Raw genomic sequence first — 18882 nt, 5'->3', positions numbered from 1 at the left:
CAGCTGTGTACGAAAGTAGAACCATGGACAAGTTTGTTAGGGAATTGAGGGTAGACAGCTGTGAGGATATTTATTTCTGTGACCCCCCGCAACTCACGAACCCTACTGAGCCCTGTAGAGCATCTCCTAGCTCTTTTAGGAAGAGATCTTTCTGCAATCTAGTGAAATGCGTCAGATAATTCAGTGACCTAAGAGCAAAAGTCACTGAAGTAAACATGTGCTTTCCATATCTGTCCATGATCCTAGAATCTTTATTAGGTGGATGGACAGATGTCAACGTTTCCATGGCATCAACGGGAACTCCTTTTGTTAGAAAAGCCTTGTCCTGGGGTGAGATAATAAACTTATTAGGCCGCCGAGGGACAGGTTCCATGGTATCCGGGGACTCCCATGCCTTTCGACAAAACACTTCCATTAGCTCATCGAAAGGCGGAGACACCCAAGTGGCGGAGGGCTGAGACCCGAAAGCCTTCAAGTAGACTGACTCATCATCAGTAAGGTTGATGGACTGCCAGCTACCCTTCTGTTGAAGGATTTCCAAGATATCTCAAAGAGATATCCTCAGAGGGGGACCATGAGAACCCTTCTGACTCATCTAAGTCAGTGTCTGAAGTGACAGATTCCTGTGGAGAGTCCAGATGCTTCCTCTTGCAAAGTCTCTTCCTGGGAACCTCCTCAGTGGGAGCTTCTGGTGAGGTCTTGGAAGAGCAGGACTCACCCAACGGGGAGTCCAGAGGCTCTGGGTCTCTATGCTTTTGTGGAACTAGTGAAGCAGAGATAGACACAAGTGCTTTATGGGAGGAGGTTGCTGGTTCCGATGATGTGGGTGCCCAAGGGGACAATGCTCTCCTCATGGCATTGAAAGCCCTCCCTGTTCCGATGCGAAGGAACCCCTAGATCTGAAGAAGCTGGCGATTCCCCCAACACCAAAGCAATGGCTCAGAGCCCAAGGTAGGCACCAAACTCACCCACACCGAAGCCCCAAGAGGCAAAGTCGGAACCGAAAAATCAGTTAAAATATCCTCTCCGGATCTGACCAGCGAGTGTCGGCTCCTTGAGTCCACGGTCGGCACCGAGGAAGTCTGAGCTGTCAGAACAGACAGGCCTGGAACAGGTGTTGGCACAGACGGTTCCACGATTATCAGCTCCGAATATTCCAGCTCCGAAACCTCTAGTTGACTCAGAGGAGGAACAGAAGAAGCAGGAAGGGTTTTGGACGGTTCCGAAGCCCCGAGGGTCGTCTCCGACAAAAGTTTGGCTAGCACCAGTGTCTGCAGAAGCCTCTGCACCACACAATCCACATCCATGTCTGAAAGCCTTGAGGACCGAGAAGAGGCTACTGATGACACCACTGATTGGAGGACAGGCGACTTGAGGGTAGGAGATACTGGCTCCAATACAGGGGACTAGCTCCTACCAATAAGAACAATCAGTTCCAAAACTTGTGGAGATAAAGCAGATGGTTTACCTGTCACTTTAGAGGTCAATGAACCTTTCTTCGGCTCAGACCCAGAAAAAGTTTTTGAAGAAGTTTTTGAAGATTTTGACGTCTTGTCTTGGGTATTATCTTTGTCCAGAGATTCTTGAAAAGAAGATTTTACTAGACCTCTAGCAATCAGCTCACTCTTCCTTTCATGCAACTCTCTACTGCTAAAAGAATGGCATATGGACAATCTTCTTGCAGGTGAACCTCACTTAAGCAATAAACACATTTTGAGTGCCCATCAGTTATGGACATCTTTTGTCCACACTTAGGACATTTCTTAAATCCAGACTTTGATTTCTCTTGATGAGACATGCTACAAAGAAGAAACAATCCACACAGCAAAATGTATATGTATTTTGGTCAGAACACTACCAATATATTGATGCCCTAAAGAAACATACGGGCTTTAACAATAAACTATAACTAAAAACACACAGACACACACAGGGAAAGTTATAAAGCCTTCTAATTTAAACAGGCAATATGAACCCTTTCAAAGCATAACTCAGCCCCAAGAATAAAACAGGCTCAAAGGAAGAAATTAGCCTCTAAGTTTAAGCTATCAAGAAAACACAGCAAATGACTATGATATATATATATATATATATATATATATATATATATATACACACACACACACACATACACACGCACACACGCATACATACACATATATATTTAAAGCACACTAAATAGGAAAGGGAGTTTTTAAACTAGGCCTAATAAAACGGCCACACAACAAAGAAAAGTTCCTATAAACTAAGGAGTGCACAAGCACTATGGATAATTTTCCTGTAAGAACTAACTAACCTAAAGTACTACTAGCTAAATTTGAAAGAAAAATTTTTACAGTAAGTATAATAAGAAAAATACTTAAATTTCACTGGCCAGAGCTGGTGAAATGCACAATCTGTTGCAGCGGCAAACGAAATCTGAAGGAAGCACTAGTGCATTATGGGATAGGGCGTAGACCACGAGCTGGTTGAGGACCTTGGCCGAGTCGAGCCAAGGATCGGCTCTGAAATCCATCAGCAAGAATGAAGGAGAGATAGAACAACTTCACATCAATGCATTACCAAAACACAAAATGGATGGCAAAACTTACTGCAGCTGTGACAACAGGAGATACTGCCAGCCATGCCAGGAGAAATAGAGCAGTGGATATGTAACATATGCCAGCACAGCTAGCTGGAACTTGATAAATAATTGTATGTCATTTGTATATCAAACTGATTTGTGCAGATGCTTGTGCTGAAAATGTATTTGCAAGGTTTGCTTGTATTAAAATGTATGAACAATGTCCCCTGCTGGAAGGAAAATAAATCTGCATGTATTATTTTAATTGTCTAAATGTACAAATTGTAACATCATATTTTGGAAGAGCAGAGGTTAATCTTAATCCGCCTGACTTTGCAAAATATATCTGAAATTAAATGTACTTTATGGCTTAAACCATACAGATGTTATCCCACAGTTTTGAATGGAGCCAGAGATGCAATGTCTGTGCTAGAGAGCAGCTGGTAGCTCCTGTAGGAAGAGCGAAATGGTTTTATGACTTCCAGCAGCTGCACCACATTAAGCAAAACTGTGTGTGTGTATTGTAGCAGATAGGTACTAAACCCTGGTAAGCTTCTAGAGATGGGAGATCCTTCAGGAAACAGTGTCAGATGACCAGATGTATGTGAGGTCATTCTGTACAGAAATAATATTTTAATATTAGGGGAGACTGAAGTCTCAGCAGCATTCTATATACTTTCTTGGATCTAACAAGGTACACTCATCCATCTTGCCTTACTCTAATCAGTAAGTAGGAACAGTAATTCTTTTACTCAATTAGCTAGCTATATACTGTTTTTCTATACCTGTGTGAAACTTTTCATCAGTGTTATTTTTAATATTCCTTGTGACAAACTCTAGTGTTTACTGTAAATCGATATTTAGCATACTGTAAATAGATATTTAGCATTTTCTTGTTCTTTTATTATTAAATATATTTAAACTTTTCATTGTGACTGGTCCTTTTAAGAAAATATTTAAGCTTTCAGAGCATTTGCATATATTTACTTGGCGATAACTCTGGCCACTCCTGAATGGTCAACATAATATTAATACAAATGGTAAAGTTCACGGAGTATAACTGGGTACCCTTGTAAGAGCCTTGAAGTAGCTGGAAGGGGTTTTGGTGGCATTGATAACTGCCTTATAGTCTGGGCAGAAGGTGGCACATTAGGCAAATCTCTGCCAGCCTTTCCCAGGTGTGTGTGTGTGTGTGTGTGTGTGTGTGTGTGTGTGTGTGTGTGTGTGTGTGTGCGTGTGTGCGTGTGTGTGTGCAAATCAAATCTCCAAGTGTGCGTGTGTCAGCTGCTTGGAGCAGGGACATGAAGCACTGCTTTCACAGAGAGGGTGTGGGAGGACTTAGCTTGGAACCTCAGCTAAGGACTCAACTCTAAGCTGTGTCAGTGGGGAGTCTTACTGGGGGTCTGGACAGATATAGAGAGGAACCACCCTCAGACTGAGTGTGTTCCCTGGGTGCTCTTAAGGGAAACTGTGCTCAACGTATAGAGGTCTGCATCTGGAAATACTGAGTGTATCCATTTGCATTCCAGTGAACGTCTCTCTCCAGTGTTAGCGGTCAGAATTCAGGCACTTTAATCACTAGCTCAGAGTGGGGACATTACAGCAGCAGCATTCAACACAAACTACTTAACATACCCTAAAGCCACTATAAATCGTAAACTGGCCAAGCAATTAGATAAAATTCACAGAAATAAACATGCTTACATACATTCATAGAAAACAGAGAAAATATAGAGAATTGTTTTTAACACAATAAATCAGTTACATCATTTACTTTACAATAGGCGGGTTAACAAGAAAATGCATGTTGTATTATATAAAATGAAAAATCAGAAATCTCCTTACAGCTCTGCACAGCGCAATTTAAAGCAAGGGTACCTTTCGTTCTAAGACCTAGCAATGGGGGGAGGGGATAAGTAATGGAAGATTGTGCTGTAAAACTTTACAGAAATAAGGTTAAAAATCACATTGATCAACATGTGAAGAGGTGGTGAAGTCTTCCTTGGGAGTAGTTGGAAGATTCACACAGAAAGCTTAAGACAGTAAATAACAATGAATGAAGCTGACCTTAGATGCACACCTACCTCCAGCTAGAATCAATTTATAAAGATGTGCAAGATGGATACAGGGAAAATAGAGGCAACAGAGGACAAACACAGTAGTGGTCAGACAAAACAAATATATATAAAATAAAAAAAGGGAGGAAGAAAAAATACTAACTATAACTAAGCCCCCTTAGTTGTCAAAGGTCACTTTCATGATCAGAAGCAAGAGTGCAGGGTGAGCTTCAGATTAAACAAGCAAATAAGGCAGAGACTCCATACAAGCATTTGGTTGGATAATGATTCATGATTCTCAGCTATAGCCTCCTATTGTATCGGGGTTTTTGGAAACTGGGAAGCTGGTGAAAGTAATAGAATGAGGGCTCAGTGAGCATGGGGAAGACTAGGAATGGCCAAAAAATAATAGAAAAACACTAACAGCACAGTTAAGAAGAAAGGTCAAAAATGAAAAAGCAGCAGTAGAAGTATACCGCAAGTGCACACAAATGATGAACGTTCTTTGTAAAATGCTTCACAAAGATTATAAGAGAACTCCCCATCCTCTTAGCTCAAGAGTACTCAATGATCAGTCAGGACTGCATTCATTTTTATTACAGAACTAGTCATATAAAGTCAAAGTATACAAGAAATACTTTGCACATACACTGAGTACATGACCTCATCATTAATCAGAGTTCCATGCACCTTACTTGCTCTAGTTTTACACAATGATTTTACTTGTGCAGTAGTTTAGGTCAGTCACATTTATCTGTTTCACCACTATGCCTTTGTACTTTGTGTTTATGTTCACAATGACACTGTACAATGTTAGCTTTGCTGTCTCAGTGCAAACTGGGCTGCGACGTGCTGATCAGTGCAGTAAAAGAAAGTGAAATATCACAGAATCCTTTCTATACATGAAAATAAAACTCTAAATGAATAATCTTAAGAACACTATAAACAACCCAAAACAAAATAAAAACTCTAGATCATCACTTACCTTAACAAAATTATCAGGGAACATGCCCTTCTTTCCATTAAGTTCTCCTTCTAACCATCCATCTTCATCTAATTTTCTAACATTTGTGATAATGTCACCAACCTTGATTGTCAGCTCGTCATCATGCTCTGCATCATAGTCAAACTCCACAATCACTTCAACTGAAATGAAACAAAAAGTTTCATGATTACAGGACAGAATATGTGGTTTAAACCAAGAATTTTTACATAATATTTTGATCAACGTCATGCATATAGAACACTAGGGGAAAATGTTCTAAGAGCAAGTTAGAACTTTATTTGCTTAATCACAAAAATCATAAGATATATCTAGCAAACATCACAACAGTATTAGTGAGCTGGTTACAAGACATGTTTGCCAAGCATTAACAGCACAGCACCCAAAAGTGCTGCAATGCATCACAACCTTAAAAAGAATGTTCATTGACCCAGTTACATTTTACAGTGGCATTATTTTAATACCACCCAAAGCTCTTCAAAACAAAGTGCATAAAAGTTCAAAATGTCCTTGTTAAAACACACTTCCTGTTTAGAAGGCTTTTCACAGGTGTCCTACTGCCAAATTATTTTTCAAGCAGACGCACACAAATTCTTTTCACATCAAAAATGGAACACTCCCACAAATGCACATTGCTATTACTGTTGTGCTACACAAGTCCTGGGATCATGACTGCAACAACAATCATAATAAAGTGAAATTCACCAGAGGTTGATGTCCACTCATCTGGATTGATTTCTAGAGTTTTTGAAATCTTCCTACCCAGATGATATCAGATTATTGCCAGGTAGAAAGGAAAAAGAAGACCACACCATCTTCAGTTTTTTTAAACACCTTTATTAAATTATCATTTAATAAACAGGCACATCTACACTAATATAGAAACAAAAATCATATTAGCATTTTATCTTCACTTCTTCCATTATACATTACCTATGTTTTAGTACTAGCGAAAACAGTACTTGAAACGCTGAAGAGACCCAAAAGCACGATAATTCCTTAACGCAACTTTATTGTAATACACAAATAGCGTTTTCGCTACTCTCAATAGGTAGCTTCTTCAGAGGAAATTAAAACACAAAAAAAGCGCCAAACTTTTGGCCAAATAAATATTCTTGATGCCATTACATCACTTCCTGAAGTTAGTAAAAACCATTTCCAACGAGAAACCTTTTAAATAAAAAACTTTTTCAAAAAACACCTTTTAAAACGGACCTAAAAATAAGCCCATCATGAGAATATTTAAAATCAATCAATCCTAAAAAATATATCAAAAAAATATGTGTGTATATATATATATATATATATATATATATATATATATATATATATATATATATATAAATGTCAGTAATATATAAACCTATTAAATATAACAAGCAAGTAAATATTCGTATATATATACAAACATATTCATGCCTATTAAAACATACTAAAAAGTATGCTTAAAAATTATATACTAAAAATATACTAAGAAGTATATATATACATCAACAAGAGAACTTGCACAAAAGTGAACAATATAACATAATGTTTGTACCTATATGAGTAAGTAAAAATGAAAGAAAATGTGTGGAGACCAAAGTGGAAAATAAATTCCTCATTAATTATCTCAAATAGGATTTATATTTTAATACTGGTGCTATATTACAGCTCTCATTAAGCCCAGGGGTGTTAAAGGCGTCCAGCTTAAGTTGCCACACTAGCTCACGATTCTCTAGCACAAGAGAAGTCGGTCCGCCTCTGGTAGTAATGGGTATGTGATCTATACCAATGAAAAGAAAGCTATGTCCTGGGTTGTTCACTATGTGCTTGGCTAGTGCATTTTCACATTTGCTGTTCCTGATGGCATAACAGTGTTGGTAGATACGTTCCTTGAATTTCCGGTCGGTTTTTCCGACATAGAAAGCTGAACAGCAAACGCAAAACGCCACATAAATAATTGATTTTGTGTCACAGTTGATTTTAAATTGGATGTCATATTTCCTCTGCCCTATGCAGAAAGTGCTACCTGTCTTTATAACATTGCACCATTTACATAAACCACATGTAAAGCAACCTTTGACTCTATTATAAGTATTAATTTCGGAACCCCTCTGCAGTAATTCTTTAATGTTACTTCCTCTTTTATATACTATTCTCGGTTTTGCCCCCAATTTCTCCGATAACAAGGGGTTACTGGAAATAAAATGCCAGTTCTTGTCAATTATTCCTGCAATCTGCCTGGAATTTAAATTAAAAGTAGTAATGAAACTACTTGGATACTCCAGAACATTAATTTCCGAGTTAACATCATGGGAACTACTGGTAAGAATGGAAATGGAAGTATCTAATACTTCCATTGCGTTAGAGACACCCACTGCTTCACTGCCAAGCAATGGCTTGTAAAAACCTCTAGATCTCTTAGATTCTACTTCACAAATTAAATCATCGATTATACTTCGAGGATATCCCCGATTAATAAATAACTCTTTCAAGAAAGCACATTCAATTGTGAAATCTAGTGTATCACTACACATCCTTACAGCCCTCACCAGTTGTCCTTTCACAATAGCCCTCTTTAATTTAGGAGGGTGAGAACTGGTGTAGTGCAGAAAGGAGTTCACATATGTGTCCTTCCTGAAAATAGTAGATTTAAGCTTTGAAGTAGATCGGTTTTTTGTCAGCTTAACATCAAGGTAGTCGATCTCTTCACTAGCAAATCGGTGCGTGAATTTCAAAAAAGATGTCGTTTGATTAAGATAATCTACAAATGATTGTGCTACCATGGCATCCCCCTTGAAAAGGATAAAAACATCGTCAAGAAAGCGGGTATAGTAGCAGATTTTTTCTTTCCAAACTGGGTGGTTAAAAACAAAGTGTTTTTCCCAGTAAGCCATAAATATATTTGCTACACAAGCCCCACAAGGGGAGCCCATTGCTACCCCCTGTTTTTGGATGTAAAATTCCTTTTCAAAAGTAAAAAAGTTTGAGGACAGAACAATATCAAGTAATTCAGTGACGTTGTCAATTTCAGTTCTTGGAGCCTCTAATTCGAGTAAGAGCAGCCCCACCCATTCCGTAGCTTCTTGATGCGGAATAGAGGTATACAAATCGACAACGTCAATTGTAAGAAAGTTATAAGAACCATCGAAACCAATGTTGTTAATGTTCGATAAAAAAGACCAAGAGTCTTTACAAATGCTTGGGATCAACTTAAGATATTTTGAGAGCACAAAGTCTATATATTTTGAGCAAGGGTAGGAGATCGAAGACCTCCCATCAACCAGTGCTCTCATAGGTGGATCCCCTAGGTTTTTATGAACCTTGGGTATCCCAAACATAACGGGAACCTTAGGGTGCGTGATATCAATATATTTGAAGGTATCCGAGTCGATTCTCCCATCAATGAAAAGGTCTCTATAGTAACCTCTGTCTATTAGTACAACCATTCATTTCATTACGTGAGGAAATTTCATATGCTGGAGAATCAAGAACAGAAAGCATTCTTTCAATATATTGGGTTTGTTCAAATATGACTAACCCACCCCCCTTATCAGGTTTAATGACTCTAACTGAAGAGTCACGCAGCTGGTTAAGAGCCAACAACTGTTCCCTTGTTATATTAAATTTATTTGCTGTTAGCAGATAGGTTTTATCCATATATCTGATATCAAGTTCACAAGAACTTTCGAACATACGTAACCCAACATGTAGAGGGGGATTAAAAACACTAGGTTTTATCCATATATCTGATATCAAGTTCACAAGAACTTTCGAACATACGTAACCCAACATGTAGAGGGGGATTAAAAACACTAGGAAGTCTTAAACAATTAGTAAAACTTCCTGTAGAATCATTAAAGAGGAGTTTTAAATTAAGTTTTCTAACATAACATTTTAAGTCGATCAATACCTTGGCTACATCACACCGCCTAGACGGGACAAATGTGTTACCTAAGGCCAAGAGCTCTACCAGTTCAAACTCCAATGTTAGGGAGGAAAAATTATATATAGTAAAATCTCCCCGTTCGTTATGTAAAATAGTAGGGAGGTCACTACAAGGTACACTTCTATCAGGTAGAATTACCGATTCCAATTCTTGTTCCCCCTCTTGTGTTCTGAGTTGCTCCAGTTCCCTAAAAAAGGTTGATTAGAATTGATATTACTGTTGGCTGAATTGCCATTGTTAGAGATCCCATTATGTGTCTCCTGATTCCCTTGCTTATTCCTGTTCCTATTACTTCTAGGAACATTTTCACCTTCAGGTACAGAATGGTCAACATTGACACTGGGTGCAGGCAAGGCAGCATCACTACCACTTTCGTCAGAAAAATCATTATTTCCCTTAACTCTATTAGTATAAGTGAGTTTAGGGTAAGCCTTATCACTTTGGTATGCCTATCTCTGCATAATTGTTTAGATTTGTTGGATTTAATCTTAATTAAAAATGTATCAATGGTCGAAAAAATACGAGCATGATCAAACTTAAATTTGAAAAAATTGGAGTTAAGCTTAATCTCCTCATCAAGTTGACTGACTTCCTTAATCAGTCTGTCAATATTAACAGGCGGTGTGATGTAGCCAAGGTATTGATCGACTTAAAATGTTATGTTAGAAAACTTAATTTAAAACTCCTCTTTAATGATTCTACAGGAAGTTTTACTAATTGTTTAAGACTTCCTAGTGTTTTTAATCCCCCTCTACATGATGGGTTACGTATGTTCGAAAGTTCTTGTGAACTTGATATCAGATATATGGATAAAACCTATCTGCCAAAAGCAAATAAATTTAATATAACAAGGGAACAGTTGTTGGCTCTTAAGCTGCGTGACTCTTCAGTTAGAGTCATTAAACCTGATAAGGGGGGTGGGTTAGTCATATTTGAACAAACCCAATATATTGAAAGAATGCTTTCTGTTCTTGATTTTCCAGCATATGAAATTTCCTCACGTAATGAAATGAATGGTTGTACTAATAGACTCGGAGGTTACTATAGAGACCTTTTCATTGATGGGAGAATCGACTCGGATACCTTCAAATATATTGATATCACGCACCCTAAGGTTCAGGTTATGTTTGGGATACCCAAGGTTCATAAAAACCTAGGGGATCCACCTATGAGAGCACTGGTTGATGGGAGGTCTTCGATCTCCTACCCTTGCTCAAAATATATAGACTTTGTGCTCTCAAAATATCTTAAGTTGATCCCAAGCATTTGTAAAGACTCTTGGTCTTTTTTATCGAACATTAACAACATTGGTTTCGATGGTTCTTATAACTTTCTTACAACTGACGCTGTTGATTTGTATACCTCTATTCCGCATCAAGAAGCTACGGAATGGATGGGGCTGCTCTTACTCGAATTAGAGGCTCCAAGAACTGAAATTGACAACGTCACTGAATTACTTGATATTGTTCTGTCCTCAAACTTTTTTACTTTTGAAAAGGAATTTTACATCCAAAAACAGGGGGTAGCAATGGGCTCCCCTTGTGGGGCTTGTGTAGCAAATATATTTATGGCTTACTGGGAAAAACACTTTGTGTTTAACCACCCAGTTTGGAAAGAAAAAATCTGCTACTATACCCGCTTTCTTGATGATGTTTTTATCCTTTTCAAGGGGGACGCCATGGTAGCACAATCATTTGTAGATTATCTTAATCAAACGACATATTTTTTGAAATTCACGCACCGATTTGCTAGTGAAGAGATCGACTACCTTGATGTTAAGCTGACAAAAAAAACGATCTACTTCAAAGCTTAAATCTACTATTTTCAGGAAGGACACATATGTGAACTCCTTTCTGCACTACACCAGTTCTCGCCCTCCTAAATTAAAGAGGGCTATTGTGAAAGGACAACTGGTGAGGGCTGTAAGGATGTGTTGTGATACACTAGATTTCACAACAGAATGTGCTTTCTTGAAAGAGTTATTTATTAATCGGGGATATCCTCGAAGTATAATCGATGATTTAATTTGTGAAGTAGAATCTAAGAGATCTAGAGGTTTTTACAAGCCATTGCTTGGCAGTGAAGCAGTGGGTGTCTCAACGCAATGGAAGTATTAGATACTTCCATTTCCATTCTTACCAGTAGTTCCCATGAAGTTAACTCGGAAATTAATGTTCTGGAGTATCCAAGTAGTTTCATTACTACTTTTAATTTAAATTCCAGGCAGATTGCAGGAATAATTGACAAGAACTGGCATTTTATTTCCAGTAACCCCTTGTTATCGGAGAAATTGGGGGCAAAACCGAGAATAGTATATAAAAGAGGAAGTAACATTAAAGAATTACTGCAGAGGGGTTCCAAAATTAATACTTATAATAGAGTCAAAGGTTGCTTTACATGTGGTTTATGTAAATGGTGCAATGTTATAAAGACAGGTAGCACTTTCTGCATAGAGCAGAGGAAATATGACATCCAATTTAAAATCAACTGTGACACAAAATCAATTATTTATGTGGCGTTTTGCGTTTGCTGTTCAGCTTTCTATGTCGGAAAGACCGACCAGAAATTCAAGGAACGTATCTACCAACACTGTTATGCCATCAGGAACAGCAAATGTGAAAATGCACTAGCCAAGCACATAGTGAACAACCCAGGACATAGCTTTCTTTTCATGGGTATATATCACATACCCATTACTACCAGAGGCGGACCGACTTCTCTTGTGCTAGAGAATCGTGATCTAGTGTGGCAACTTAAGCTGGACGCCTTTAACACCCCTGGACTTAATGAGAACTGTAATATAGCACCAGTATTAAAATATAAATCCTATTTGAGATAATAAATGAGGAATTTATTTTCCACTTTGGTCTCCACACATTTTCTTTCATTTTTACTTACTCATATAGGTACAAACATTATGTTATATTGTTCACTTTTGTGCAAGTTCTCTTGTTGATGTATATATATATATACTTCTTAGTATATTTTTAGTATATAATTTTTAAGCATACTTTTTAGTATGTTTTAATAGGCATGAATATGTTTGTATATATACGAATATTTACTTGCTTGTTATATTTAATAGGTTTATATATTACTGACATTTATATATATATACACACATTTTTTTGATATATTTTTTTGACATTTTTTTAGGATTAATTGATTTTAAATATTCTCATGATGGGCTTATTTTTAGGTCCGTTTTAAAAGGTGTTTTTTGAAAAAGTTTTTTATTTAAAAGGTTTCTCGTTGGAAATGGTGTTTACTAACTTCAGGAAGTGATGTAATGGCATCAAGAATATTTATTTGGCCAAAAGTTTGGCACTTTTTTTGTGTTTTAATTTCCTCTGAAGAAGCTACCTATTGAGAGTAGCGAAAAAGTACAGTTTTGTACCTACCATAAATGTAGATGTCCGATAGACATGCAACTGCAGTCATAACATGTGGGTTGTCCTGCCTCAGACAGCCCTCGGACGGCCGGATTCCAAAGTCTGGGTCCGACGTCGGCTGATGTCGCATTTCTCTCTGACGGCAGAGCGGCTGGAGTACATAAGCATCAGCCGACGCCATTTTCTTCAGTGTTTCTTGCCCCAGATGCCAGGTGCCCTCCAAGGAAGGCTGTAATCAAATTGTAAGACAAAAACAGAATTCCAAGCAAATACATGAGCAATAAACCAAATACACCATAACAGATATCCCCAGCTAAGAGTAAGAGGGATAAGAGTGGACCCTAGGCATAGAGGGGTATGGAGGGAGGGAAAACCCGACTGCAGTTGCATGTCTATCGGACATCTCCATTTATGGTAGGTACAAAACTGTACTATGTCCTTCAAGAATGCAACTGCAGTCATAACATGTGGGTAGAATACCATAGCTTAGCTGGGGGAGGAGGTTTGCTCTAGGAAAGGGATGGTGTGGCAATCAAACCCTGCAGGACTGCCGAAGCAAAGCCTGCTCTGGATCTGGAATATAGAGGAAGATTGTAGTGTTTGGAGAATGTATGCACGGAGCTCCATGTAGCAGCTTCTAGAATGTCCTTGGTAGGCACCCCTCTTAAAAAGGCTGTAGAGGTGGCTGTAGCTCTGGTGGAATGTGGTCTGACATAGGCTGGAACAGTCTTTCCATGAAAGGAATAACAGAATCTGATGCAATGTCCAATCCATTTAGAAATAGTCTGTTTTGAAATTGCTTTTCCTTGGACTGCAGGGGCCTAAGCTACAAAAAGCTGTTCAGACTTCCTACTGGCCTTGGTTCTGTCTAGGTAGTATTGAAGTTGTCTATGAATGTCCAAGGTATGCAAAAGTTTTTCCCCCTTATTCTCAGGATTGGGGAAGAAAGCAGGCAGATGAATGACTTGATTTAGAGAAACCCTAGATACCACCTTTGGCATAAAAGTAGGGTTGGTCCTTAATGAAACCCTGTCTCTGTGGAAAATAATAAAGGGTGGTATTGCCATTAGGGCCTGTAGCTCCGAAACCCTTCTTGCTGAGGTAATTGCCAACAGGAAAGCTGTCTTCCATGAGAGAAATTGCAAGTCTACTGAAGCTGCTGGCTCAAAAGGAGGTAGAGTCAGTTTTTCTAAGACGAAATTGAGGTCCCAGGCTGGCACTGGGGCCTTCCTTGGTGGCTTAATGTTCTTGATTCCCCTGAGGAATTGTCTTAGTAAGGGGTGAGAGAAAACAGGAGGATCAGTGTTGTATCTAGCCGAAATAGCAGATGCATGTATCTTTATTGAAGAATATGAGAGGCCGCTCTGTAACATATCTGCCAAATATTCCAAGATAAGAGGGATGTTCAGTAATGATGCATCATGTCCCTTGCTGGTATTCCAATTGCTGAATCTTTTCCACTTTGCTAAGTAAACCTTTCTGGTGGATGGTCTTCGAGCCTCTGTTAGTATCCGCTGAACTTCCTCGGAGAGAGATAAGCTGAAGTTATTTAAGGGATCTCCCAGGCTGTTAGCTGCAGTGTCTGAAGGTTTGGATGCAGTGTTTCGAAATTGTGTTGAGTCAAAAGTAGAGGCCACTGAGGGAGGGTCCACCTCCTGGTGTGACATATGCTCCGTAGTAGTGGGTACCAGTGTTGCCTTGGCCAATCCGGAGCTATTATGATTCCCTTGGGCTTCTCTGCTTTGATCTTTAGTAATACTGAGGTCATTAGTGGCAGAGGTGGGAATGCATAGATCGCTAGAGAGTTCCAGTTGAATGAAAGGGCATCTATTTTCCAAGCCTTTGGATGGTATGTCCTTGTGCAAAATTTTGGTAGAAGATGGTTGAGGTGAGAGGCAAATAGGTCCACTTCTGGCTTGCCCCATGTCGAAGTGAGTTGTCTGAAAACCTTCGGATGTAACCTCCACTCGTGTGGATCTGTGAAATTCCTGCTTAGGCTGTCCGCCAACACATTGTCTTTTCCTGGAACAAACTGGGATTGTAACTGGATGTTTAGACTCAGAGATTTCTCCCAAAGCTGCATTGTCAGTCTGCAAAGGAGGTAAGAGTGGGTGCCCCCCTGCTTGTTTATGTACCACATCACAGTGGTGTTGTCTGTCCGTATCATTAAATGGCCTTGCTGGAGTTGGTGTTGAAAAGCCTCGATGGCATGCATTACTGCCAGCATTTCCTTTTGGTTTATATGCAGATGTGTTTCCTTTGGTGACCATTGTCCTTGTATACACCTGCCTTCCATGTGCGCCCCCCATCCAAGGTCTGAGGCGTCTGTAGTCATGGTCTGTGTTATCTGTGGTTTTTTGAATGACATACCTGTGTTTTCCTGGCTCACCGAGGCCCACCATAGGAATTCCTTTTGTAGGCATGGAATGAGTGGAATGATTGCCTCCAAGTTGTTGCTGTGTTGAGACCAAATGCTTTTTAGGTACCATTGAAGCTTTCTCATGTGTAGTTTTGCTAATGGAACCAGTAGAATGCAGGATGCCATGTAACCCAGGGCCTGTAGGAATCTCCTTGCAGTCATCTGGGTGAGTTTTGCTAAACCTTTGAAGTAATGAGTTAACTTCTCTTGCTTGTCTTCTGTCAGGTAGGCCATCTGAGAGGCTGTGTCTAGTTTGGCTCCTAAGAAGATTATTAGCTGGGATGGCTGCAGTCTTGACTTTTGAAAGTTGACTGTGTATCCCAGAGCTTGAAGTAATCGTATGACATAATCCAGGTTTTTTGTCAACATCCATTTGTCGTCCGCTTGTATGAGGCAGTCGTCCAGGTACGGGTAAATTTGTATACCCTGGAGCCTGCAATGAGCAATTACTGAAGCCAGGCATTTTGTAAATACTCTGGGCGCAGTAGATAAGCCAAATGGCAATGCTGAGAATTGATAATGCTCTGGCCCTGCAAGAAATCTGAGGTATCTTCTGCAGCTGTATCTGATAGGGACATGCAGGTATGCCTCCTTGATGTCCAGAGTAATCAGCCACGACTCCTTGCCCAGCATGGGAAGGAGTTGCTGTAGAGTCAGCATTTTAAACTTTGGTACTATGAGAAAGGTGTTTAATGCGGACAAGTCCAGTATTGGTCTCCATTGAGATTCTTTTCTTGGAACAAGGAACAGTCTTGAGTAAAACCCCTGTTCTTGTTCTTGTTGTGGAACTCTTTCTATTGCTTTCATTCGAGTCAGCAGAGTGATTTGCTTGATAGCCTCTGCCCTTTGATGTTGCGGTAGGTTTGGCATGCCTTGTTTTCTTGGTAAGGTATGGAAATTAAACCTGTACCCTCGGTCTATAATGTCCAAAATCCATTTGTCCTTTGTCAGTCTGTGCCAGTTTTCTGCAAACAGAGATAATTTCCGCCAAGGGAGCTTCTAGTTGTTCCCTGGTAGGCGGTAGTAGAGGAAAGTCATTGAGTTTGTGGTTGTTGGGCAGGTGAAACCCCTGCGTCACTTCTTTGGTTTCCTGGCTGCCATTGTCGTCCCCTGTAAGGGCCTCTGTATTGGCCTCTTCCTCGGCCACGTCTGTTCTTACCCCTTTGAAACTTTTCTGGATTAGGAAAGGATCAGTTTTTGAAGGCCAATTCCTACTGAATCTGGGGGTTGAACCTGGAGGAAATCTTTCACAGTCTGAACTGATTTTGCTTTTTCTTGATGGTCTTTAACACATCCTTAGCATTTGCACCAAAAAGCTTGTTCTTTCCAAAGGTGCATCCAGAAGTTTTGCTTTACATGATCTGGTAGAGGTTGATCTTTTAACCAAGCATGTCTACGCATCACTGCCCCTGTCATAGCTGCCCTACATGAAGCTTCCAGTGCATCATATCCACACTGCAGGAAGTGGTTGCTTACTTGCTGAGTGTTATGTACAGCTTCCTGCAAAGTCTTCCTGTTTAAAGGATCAGGAGAAGCTAAAGTTTTTTGTAAATCTTCTAAGAGATAATCCTGATATTGGAACATATGAAAAAGGCAATTTAAAGCTCTCATAGATAAGGTAGTGGAAGTGTAAACCTTTCTACCCCATCTTTCTAATGACCTTGCTTCCCTGTTGGAGGGCAAAGGATTTTTTGAGGTGGAGGCTGAAACTCCTTTAGGCCCCTGTGAAATAGTTTCCAAATCAGCAGTATGGGCCCTGAATAAATGGGAATGAGTTTCTGGGATCCTGTAATACCTGTCTGGCTTGGCTGGAGCAGGAGGAAGAGAATCAGGGGTAGCACTAGAGTCAGAATACAAATCATCCAGAACATCAAGTACAGGAGGAATAGCTAAGGGCCTGTGCTGAGGCTTCTTAAGGAAAGTCCTAAGGCGCTTCCTAGAATCAGAATATTCCTGACCCTGCCACTTGAAATGTTCCCTCATGGTGTGCAGAACTTCCCCAAAAGAAATATCCTCAGGAGGGAGGCCAAGGTATGGAATCTTCTGCATCCGAGTCCTCATAGGTCTGGAAGAGCTCTTCCTGGCTATCAGAGTGGACAGAGCCCTCAGAGTCTTCATCTGAAGGAGTAGGGTCAGAGGGTTCAACCCGGGCCTTTATCAGGAGGAGGCTGGGATGCTCTCTCAGGATGGGCCTGGGAACCTCTAATCATGGAAATTAAATCAGCAGCCATGGACATAATTTGTGTCTCCGGAGTCGGCTGAGGTAAGGATTTGGAAGTAATATGTTTTGTTTTGCTGGCTACCTTAGCCCTAGTGTAGGCCTTAATAGACATGGCCATAGGAGGCCTGGCAGCTCCACGTGCAGGAGTGACCTTGTCTACAGCAATGGTCTCGGGCATTTCCTCGGTTTCGGTATCCGGAGGAAAATCTATAACTGGCATCGGAGTAATGTCTGGAATCGGAGTCGTCGGTAATGCGGTGTCTTCGGTTCGGAGCGGTGGAGAGACCGTCTCGGAGGGAACCGGAGCACTCGCGCTAGGTTTTGGCGTGGAGTCGGTGGTAGATGCTGGCCTAGGATGTCGGTCCCGGTCTTTTCGCTTTTTGGGAGTTTGCAATGTCGGAAGATCCAACGGCATGGTGTAAGCAAATTTATCGCCGAAAAAATCTTCAGCGAACTCCGCCCGGCGCCTGAGAGTGCGCTTGTTGAAGCGAGCACAGGCTACACAGGCCGAGACGTCGTGGTCTGGGCCCAGGCAAGGGAGGCAGTAAGAGTGGAAATCCTTATGAGGTATTTGTTTACCACAAAAAAGACAATTGTTAACTTTTTCAGTAATTTCTGACATCGGCTGAGGCAAGAAAAGGTCCCCAACGGGGTACTTAGCTTTTTTGATGACTTCGGTATCGTAGAATACAGGAGCTGACCGACCGGCACTTGCGAACTGCTTCTGCTTCGGGCACCGTGCGGCAAGAAAGACTGAAGAAAATGGCGTCGGCTGATGCTTATGTACTCCAGCCGCTCTGACGTCAGAGAGAAATGCGACATCAGCCGACGTCGGACCCAGACTTTGGAATCCGGCCGACCGAGGGCTGCCTGAGGCAGGACAACCCACATGTTATGACTGCAGTTGCATTCTTGAAGGACATCGCTATTTGTGTATTACAATAAAGTTGCGTTAAGGAATTATCGTGCTTTTGGGTCTCTTCAGCGTTTCAAGTACTGTTTTCGCTAGTTTGTTCCAGGTCCTTGGCTGTTTTATGTTTTAGTACAGCAAAAACTCATCGCTGGGTGTGGATAATACTGGATCTACCCACTGTCGGTGTGGTTTTGCCCTCATAACCAAACAAAGCAAACTGTGGGTAAATCAGCATTACCCACATCCAGCCATGGGTTATTGCTATGATACAACATTATTTAAGAAAAAAAGTTATTTACTTTTCATAAACAATGTCTCTTTACAACAACACTGTGGTGCTCTTCTGTGTTTTTCCTGGTAATATGGGTCTTTCCTGATGTACT

At 40.3% G+C, this 18882-nt stretch overlaps 1 protein-coding gene across 4 annotated transcripts in view; it reads right to left on the bottom strand.

The window, feature by feature from the left end:
• Nucleotides 1–18882, bottom strand: part of LOC122794391 (CD2 associated protein) — a 3269826-nt gene that overhangs the window by 2609683 nt on the left and 641261 nt on the right. For 3 of the 4 annotated variants that reach the window (XM_044062740.1, XM_044062738.1, XM_044062739.1), the window contains exon 2: nt 5606–5766. In XM_044062740.1, coding sequence (XP_043918675.1) covers nt 5606–5766 — 161 coding nt within the window. The remainder of the gene's footprint in view (nt 1–5605; nt 5767–18882) is intronic. The other variant, XM_044062742.1, reaches the window with a different exon arrangement.

The sequence above is a fragment of the Protopterus annectens genome, chromosome 2.part1 (genome assembly GCF_019279795.1).
Source record: "Protopterus annectens isolate FY-2018-M chromosome 2.part1, PAN1.0, whole genome shotgun sequence".
Taxonomy (NCBI): domain Eukaryota; kingdom Metazoa; phylum Chordata; order Ceratodontiformes; family Protopteridae; genus Protopterus; species Protopterus annectens.
This window is presented reverse-complemented; position numbering and strand designations above follow the sequence as displayed.